We start from the raw sequence: 8,780 nt of genomic DNA, 5'->3' as shown, positions 1-8,780 counted from the left end.
GGTGTAAGACCACATTGGATTCGGCTCCAATTTTGGACGGATTAAACAACAAAAGAAGAAGGAAAAGACAATAAATTCAATGACAAATCAGACCTAGCTGTGATTATTTATAAAACATGTAATATTTTTCATGAAATAATTTATTTATGGGATTTTTTAATTTTATTTGGTAACGGAATTCCACATAGCCTATCAACTCACAACATTTGACGTTTTTTCTTCTTCTTAAGTTATGCTCGGTTCTATGCTTAAGCGACTGTATATAGTTATACTAAGAGCTCATTGTGTGATTCTAATGTCAACATTATAAACAATAGGATAATCAATAGCCGCAGTGAGTTAATTGTTTACAAGACTATTTATGAACAGTCCTAAATTTAACATTTCTAAAATGAACGTACTGAAAACATTGTAAAATGTAACATCTTATAGATGATACAATGATGATATTCTTGTAGAAAATAAATTAAAATAGATCCTTGCGGGAATCCCACATGACAACATTGTTTAGAGCAATTTCGGTGGCATTTTGCGAACGAAAACTTTATAAAATATTCGCTAATCCAGTGAAGTATTTTACTCTTCAGTCGTCTAAGTGTTTATATAGTTTGTGCAAGAGCCTTGGATAAGGCTAAAAAAGATACCAATTGCATATATTCTATTAACCAGGGCAAAACACTATCACCGTCGGCTTTGTAGAGATAATGCTCAGAGTTTGGAACGAGATAACTTAGCGGCGACACCACGTCCTGCAGGTCGTCCATCAGTGTTAGTACCCACTAGCTTATGTGACATTGGTCGATTTCTCAGCGAATTATGTAGCCATATGTCTGTCCAATGTAACTGGATACTTTTGACAATGACCTTTTTTGCGGGAGTTTATGATTATTCCAAATCGATCTTATTTCAGCCAGTTTTCAACTGGCTTGCCGTGATTCCATCCTCCATCGTACCTATCTGTCTCTCTGTGAATTACAAAACAAGTATGAAACAAATATATAAGAAGCAGAATAACTTACTTTTGTCTCAAACATATTTCCCGTTATATACCATCAAGCATGACATAGTTTCTGATAAGGCCTACCACCTACACATGTAAAGACAATCCCGGATTTGCCTGGTCATCACGTGGCTATGTTGAGAGAAATTCCAACCTCACGTGGTTGCTATGCGTCAAATCCTGGACGGGCAGGCTTTTGTTCAGATGATTTTTATCTTCCGCAGTTTCGGTTTGTCGGAGACAAAGAGAAGTAGTAATTCCAGTGGAATAGTGGTAATATAAGTTATATGCAACCACCTATGCACACTCAAGATCAGCGCTATTTTTTGCACTACTGTTAATCTTTTTCATCATGCTTCCAAAAGCTTGTTTATCGTAGGTATGATAGAATCGTAAATCTTTAGTTGCATAAAAATGGTTTAACTCACTGTATTTCATGATTAAATGAATCATTGTTGTCGACAACTGAGTAAATACACTCTAACTTTTCGCTTGTTCATGTCACTTGCCAGACCATTGTTTGGATTTTGTAACCGGGATACTAGCTTCAGGGTGGTACAATTGGTAGAACTGTTACTGTATTGACCTGATTCTGGTAGTGGTAGTGGTACCGTGGTAGGCTATTGACATTGTATTAGTAGTGGGACATATTATGACACGGTACCAATATGGCGCACTTTAGGAAATTCTTAATGTGTTTTTCACAAAAGTGATGTCAAACGATTATATAAATTCGCGGCCGCTTAGCTAGTGTATATCCATATCATCACTATAATAAATTAAGCCTAGCCTAAGAACTTTTTGTCTTATTGCTTACTATTGTCAACCTTCACTGTTGTTTCTTTGTGTCCAATTTAAAGAATGAACGATATCCCAAATTATATATTCTAGAACTTTATCATTGTACTTATATTTATATTCGCATTGAAACAAAGGATATCATTTTTAACTCATTTAATATAATCCATGTGAATTGTTCCTTGGGATAAACATGTTGATTATGCAAATTATAAGAAGGGATGTAGTGGGCCATGTAAGTAAGGTAACATGTATCTATAGATGTAAGTCTGTGCTTCAATAGCCATGCCAAAGATTTGCAGTTGGTCGGTAAATTAGGTCATGCCAAGTTACAAAAGCACATAGAATAATTTTGATTCATAATGACTACTTAAATCATCAATAGTTCAAATTATGTTCAATTCAATGGAGTTAAATTGACCAGCGCATAATTTTTTCTTTTTTGTTGTGTTTGGTTTTGGTATTCACACTTTGCTTGTGAAGCTCAGCACTTGTAAAATACCACTGATATTTCAGGGCCAATGGAAGAGAAATGAAGTATGTTACTGCTGTAGCTTTGTCTTCATTACTGGCTTTTCCTAAGATCTTAAAGGTTTTCTGATGTCAAAAGAAAAAGTAAAACAATCCAAAGCTAAAATAGATCTGCCTGAGTTATCGGTTCAGATAGTTCTAAATTGCTTTGCAGGAACCAATTCCATACGTTTCATAGGACAATCTAACAAATAAAAACTTGTTTTGTAAATGTAATTTATCTAGCTGTTTCAGGTTTAAAGAAAATGACCTTTGAAATATGCTCAATATTTGGAGTGTTCTTATAAGATTATATTTATGATATCCTCATCCTCTTAGTTTGGACCTGATTCTTAATGTTAATCTTTTGATACAGACACCAATATGTATGTTCTGTAATGCTTCATATTTAGTTGAGAACATGTAAATTTGATATTTATTTTAATTTATGTTGAATTGGGGGTTATCCTAAGGCCCTGACCTAATAGCCTATAAGCTAGCTATTGTAGGTGGTCCATTCTTATTAATTAGCTAACTGCTATTACATATCAATGTTAATTTGTGTTTCTACGGTCGTCCTTTAAATGATTGCCTTTTTGTACTTCAATTTTAGTTTATTTAATTATAATTTATAGATTTCAGGCAACTTCATTTGTATGAATTCAGAATGTCAAATGTTGTATAATGACTACAAATATTCTGAAATCTACAGAACAAGATCTTTCATTGCTAAGATGTTTTGAAGATTTTCATTTGGAGGAATTGTTAGTGAACTGTTAGTGAAATTGTTAGTGAAATTGGTAGTGAAAGTAGCATTTATGTTGACTGTTCAGTTTAATAAATTCACCTCAGTGTTATAAATTCTAGTGATACTGAAAATGTACATAACGTAAAATAATTTATGATTTTAATGATATTAATTGGTTAAAGTTGTTAATTAAAAACAGTTTAAAACTAATGTAACTTTATTTGTTGCGAGACTTGACTTTTTTGATGATTTGAATGATTTAAAATCACATTGATTAAATCTTGAATAAACTCACATGATCTTTGTAGAAAAAAAATCTGATGTCATGCAAATATTTTCTTTTGTAAACGTTTGTAAACGATTCATTTACTAGCCTAAGTGATTCAATTAAACACATTGGCGCTAAATGCCAGTTCTGCATGTACCTACAGTAATATCCAACAAACTAAGTAGTACACACCACAGTGGAAATGGGAGACAGCACCGCTAGTTGTGGTTAAAGTGTAACATCTCTCACACACATAAAGCGCAAAGTGAATTGTTAATGTACATATCACAGTGAAATCACAGCTTGTTTCATATTTTGATAAAGAATGCTTATGGCCCCAGCAAACATCATAACTTACTTTAAGGATAGGCCAGACTTATACTTTCATAAGAAATATTTAACTGATTCTAGAGAGAGAGGAAAATACTACATAATGTTCATCAGTTGAAATAAAAAAACATAAATTTTCAGTAAAAAAAAATCAAATCAAATTACAATCAAACAATTTTTATTTACAAAATTGTCAACCTGAATCTAGTGCAGAAGTAAAACATCGGCTTTCATTCAATAATTATTTCTCTTCTGAGTTGATATTTCATTATAAAATCCACACTTTCAACAATTCAATCATTTAATCAAAGAACTGAGGTCATGTCAGAGTGCATGTGTAAACCAGGTCTCAGTTAGCATAGCAACCTTTCACACAAAGCCTTGGCCTGCAAGATGTTAGGAGATCCGCCTAGACCTCAGCCAACGTATCTTACCTTCTTTAGCAGGCTGTTTCATAGTTGGTTGTACTTGTTTTGGTTAATGTCGGGGGTGGGAATGGAAAGTGTGGTAACAAAGAATAAGGTATTCATGAGGCATAATTTTAAGATGAATCCTGTTTGTTATGTGTATGAGTATTTACATTAATATGAAAGTAAAAGTAGAACCACGAGTGGAATATTTGTTTCAGTCTGTCGGCATTGATCATAGTTTCACCACTTTTTAAGATAAATTTTTGCATCAGCATTTCTCTTTTTATGTTTTTGGACGGAAAAGTTATGTAACTGTGAAACTTAAACTAGTATATAAAGAAGAGTTTCAAAGGAATGTTGTTATTTATGGTGAGGTTACCCTCTTGTGCTCTGCTTAAAAACTCTTTTTGGTACAGGGACAGTGACGTGAATGCAGTCTTTCATTAGGACCATTAAGTAGATTTACTTTGTACACAAACCTCGGAGTATCAAAAAGAGTACCTGCGGAAAACTGAAGGATATCTTGGCCCGGTTTGGGTTCACCTTGAGTCATCAAGAAAAAAGGTATGAATGCTTCTGTGTGATCGACATGTTCTCTGCCCTATGTTACGATCTGTGAAGGAGAACATTAGATTGACATCATTGTTATCAACAAGACATCTTCTCCTATAAGAGACGATCGAAAATCAATTCAAAAAGCAAATATTGTTATCAACATCTTTCACTCTTGTGGGAATACCAAGTTCAGTTTTTCAGTATTCATTCATCAGCATGCATATTCCTTCTTATGATTATTACTGAAACTTTGACCAGTTTTTCTTTTTGGTATCAATGACAGGGCTCCAGATCAAATCTCTATTCTAATGACACTTTTATAGCAACTTAGAGATTTGAATTCAGGACAGAGGCTGGGAAGGTTAAAAAATGTACAAATATAAATTGTAGCAACAGAATATCAGTGGGTGGTGTGTATGTATTGTGTCATAAAGTCTGTAATTACAGACTTCTTACTTTGATCAATTGTGCAATCATATAACTACTTGTTTCCAAGAAACTGATGTTTCTTCTTACTAAGAATATATGAACATAAATATAGGGACACAAAGATCCCCATGTGCACTATGAATGTTCACAAGCTGATAGTCAGCAGAAATAAAAATTTCACATCAATATATCTTGCAATGTGAACAATATTTTGCTGTTGCTTTTGAGGAATTCTGTTTGAAAGAATTTTGAATAATTTTCCCCCAATATTTCTGTCTGTCTCCTTGAAAGAATGATGACCTGGGTAAAGTAACATTGGGAATACTACCATGAGTGGTGACCCAAGTACCTCAGCAGCAACTGCTGGTGCAGCTGCTGCTGGCCTCAATCCTCCAGAAATCGAGACTTTCTCCATCATCGAAGAAATTGGCACTGGAGCCTATGGAACCGTCTACAAGGCTAGAAGCAAGGCGACTCGAGAGTTTGTGGCTCTCAAGAAAATCATAGTCAGCCACTCCAGCGAGGAGGGAATGCCGTTATCAACCATCCGAGAGATTGCAATGTTGAAGCAGCTTTCAAACGTACAGCATGAAAACATCGTGAAGTAAGTAGTAGAGGCATATATATGTTAGAAACCTGTAAGAATTGAAGCAAGGATAAAAAAGCAAATATTTTATTTATAAGTTATCCTGGTGAAAGTTTCCTCAATTTCTGTTTAAGTTCATCTAAACTGATTTCAGATATATTTGTTAAAAAGAAGCTAATGAGTTTGCTTATGTCAAACCTTTACATCTCTTTACTTGAAGTAATTGTAGGGAAATTAGAAAGGGAAAAGTGACCAGCAAAATATTTTTGGAAATTAATATCGGCAAGCTAAACATCTGGGTAAAACCTGATAACTTGTATTCTATTCATTGTTACTGTGTTTGGTTTGCTTTTATCCCCTCCCCTCCCCCTCCTACTCTGTTCCTCCTCCCACTTTCTCCCCCCTCCCACTCTGTTCCCTCTCCCACTCTAGTGCATTTTTCAGATTTGAATGAAATGAGATTTTGTAAAGGCAGTAAACTACACATTTTGTTTGGTGAAAGACATTTCAAATTGTCATCAGATCAAATTTTTGTCACTTGCTGATAAATACCAGCTTAGGTTCTTCCTTATAGACTGCATAAGCCTGATTTTTTGTTGTCCAAGTCTTAAAAGCACAGTGACTCTCAAAGAATTACTTTTCACACCTCAAATAGGTCAACAGAGGTTAAAATCAATAAAACACAATGTTTTACACAAACGTTAAAAAAAGACAGTTTTTTTTAAAAATTATTACTTGGAAGGTATATCTAGGTTTTGCTTTGTTAGAAATCAGAATGCTATTATGTTCAACGAAGGCAAAATGTCATTCAAGATCAACAAAATCATGTAAATTTAGTTAGTTGTGTATTTCGTATAAACATTTTCACATAATATATGTATATAATTACATTTATGTACATAAAGTGATATAATAGATTAACAATGAATTGGTGACTTTGGGCACATCTAATTTTGAAAATTAAGGTGTAAATCATTAGAGAACAATGACATGAGCCCAGGTTGTTGTTCGATGTACCACTTTCAATTTCTTAAGAAATGTCTCTTAAAACATGTGAGGCTCATCAATTAAGGTGATTGGAATATTAAGTCTAACAAACTTCTTATTCTAGAATGTTTCCTCAGTTCCTGTGTTGAAGGAAATAAAGTTATCAGTTAGTGTCATATGGGGTGTATTTACTGTAGTGAAGGAAATAAAGTTATCTGTTATTGCCATATGGGGTGTATTTACTGTAGTGAAGGAAATAGTTTGAGCCAAAACTTTATCTAAGTTTGGTGACTGTAACTATTGTGCATCACTTTCAGACTAATTGATGTTGTTCACGGACCTAAAGTCAGCGATACAGAAGTAGAGCTTAGTCTTGTCTTTGAATACATTGATCAAGATATGGCCATGTATCTGAGCCGTTGCCCATCACCTGGTCTAGAAAAGGAGCGAATAAAGGTAAGTCCAGTTTTGATCACTTTGAAACAGCAGGATAAAAATTATTATCATGATAAATATTATCAGCTCATGGGAATGTGCTGCTATCCTGTGCAAGTGCTATTTACTCATAGCAACGGCCTACATCTCCTTGACTGTAGAGTTATATGGTATCTTTGTGTTTATTTATTTCAACTTTATTTTAAGAGGGTAGCTCGTTTAGCAATAGCTAATCTTCCACGAGGCCCTCTGATAAGACATATAATAATATAAAAAGTAGGAAAATTTTAGAAGTCATAAATACAATAATGCTTAATAAAATAGTATTAAAAAAATAGTTTTTTAAAAAGACATATAATAAAAAATAGTTATTAAAAAAGACAAATAATAATATAAAAAGTATGAAGATTTAAGAAGTCGTAAATACATTAAAAATGCTTAATAAAATGCTTAATAAAATGCTTAATAAAAATGCTTAATAAAATAGTTTGTGTCCCCTAACTTCTCTTGTGTGTCCCCTAACTTCTCTTACTACATTATACACTGCGAATGCTGTGTTTGAAATGCAACTTATTACCACTTTCTTGAATGAAAATAGGGTACGTCAATGCTGAAAGCACTTTCATGCTTTATGTCACAATGTAACTAGAATTGTACCATAAAAGTAAAACTTTATGAACAAAGTTAGGGAAAGTTTTGCTGGCTTCAAATGACTCTTTTGACTCTCAAGTAATCTGGTGGAATCTGATCAAAGTAACAGTGAAATCACTTATTTGAAATGATAGAACTAAACCACAGAGCAAAATCGAAGATATTATCATAACCTTTGACCCTTTTAAAGAACGTTTGTTGCGCTTCTCGAGCATCTCAAAGTTACTGTATACCCTCTTTACTAAAAAGAAATTGTATAATAGTTTTATCTGACTTAAATATAGATGTTATACATTCAATCACATACCATGTTTCTAATAACAGATGTCTTTGACATACCGATATAGTTGTCTTTCATATCCCCATGCCCCTACCAACCCCCCCCCACTCCCCACCCTCTCCCTTACCAAAAATAGAATATGTAGTGTACTCAAATTAAGGAAATAAACAATGCACTACCATCCATTTATGCCCTTGTCAGTGTCATTCTAACCCATGATTGGGTAAGCTTGCATGAATAAACAACCTAAGAGATCTCATATATTAACCTCTTGCCAATGCCCACTGGTCTTCATTATGCCTGAAATCACACTTCTTACATCATATATCATAAAAGTGCTGACATTGGCTGTGTTGCTAGGTCATTTAACTCGCTCATTGAAAAATTACGTCACGTACAGTAGTCTACACTAGAAACACTTGACTAATCCTTGACTAGAAGTCAATGACATACTTTCATTTCTGATCATGATATGACAGTGTTTTGTCCTTCCACTATCCATACAAACTACAATATTCACATCCCTGATAACGAGGTCATTACAAATATCTTTATGTAAATGCTAACTATTCTTGCTAAAAGTAAAACAGATACAACTGACTTGTGCAACGTGGCTCTTGCAATTTACTATTATTAGGTTAGGACTGCAATATAGTGTGTTAAATGGTTGGTTTCACTGCTGATATTTCTGTATCATATATCCTTTAGCCATGTCCTAACTGATAGAGTAACTTGTGCAATTTTGCTTGTTACCATGAGGTTTATTTCACAACCTGGGTGCAATTCATCACTC

General features: G+C 33.8%; 1 protein-coding gene and 2 long non-coding RNA genes across 4 annotated transcripts in view; 1 reads left to right on the top strand and 2 right to left on the bottom strand.

The window, feature by feature from the left end:
• Window positions 1–75: 75 nt before the first annotated feature.
• Window positions 76–5,518, bottom strand: LOC139966078 (uncharacterized). The gene is made up of 3 exons (XR_011792453.1): window positions 5,377–5,518; window positions 4,566–4,677; window positions 76–965 (listed from the first exon to the last, which is right to left on the bottom strand). It is a non-coding gene; the product is annotated as an uncharacterized lncRNA (long non-coding RNA).
• Window positions 5,378–8,780, top strand: part of LOC139966074 (cyclin-dependent kinase 4-like) — a 27,945-nt gene continuing 24,542 nt past the window's right edge. Inside the window, exons 1-2 of the mRNA XM_071968742.1 lie at window positions 5,378–5,652; window positions 6,939–7,077. Coding sequence (XP_071824843.1) covers window positions 5,378–5,652; window positions 6,939–7,077 — 414 coding nt within the window. The remainder of the gene's footprint in view (window positions 5,653–6,938; window positions 7,078–8,780) is intronic.
• Window positions 5,544–8,780, bottom strand: part of LOC139966076 (uncharacterized) — a 17,762-nt gene continuing 14,525 nt past the window's right edge. For both annotated transcript variants that reach the window (XR_011792452.1, XR_011792451.1), the window contains exon 5: window positions 5,544–5,684. This is a non-coding gene — a long non-coding RNA (uncharacterized lncRNA). The remainder of the gene's footprint in view (window positions 5,685–8,780) is intronic.

This window comes from Apostichopus japonicus, chromosome 4, assembly GCF_037975245.1.
Source record: "Apostichopus japonicus isolate 1M-3 chromosome 4, ASM3797524v1, whole genome shotgun sequence".
Lineage (NCBI taxonomy): Eukaryota > Metazoa > Echinodermata > Holothuroidea > Aspidochirotida > Stichopodidae > Apostichopus > Apostichopus japonicus.
This window is presented reverse-complemented; position numbering and strand designations above follow the sequence as displayed.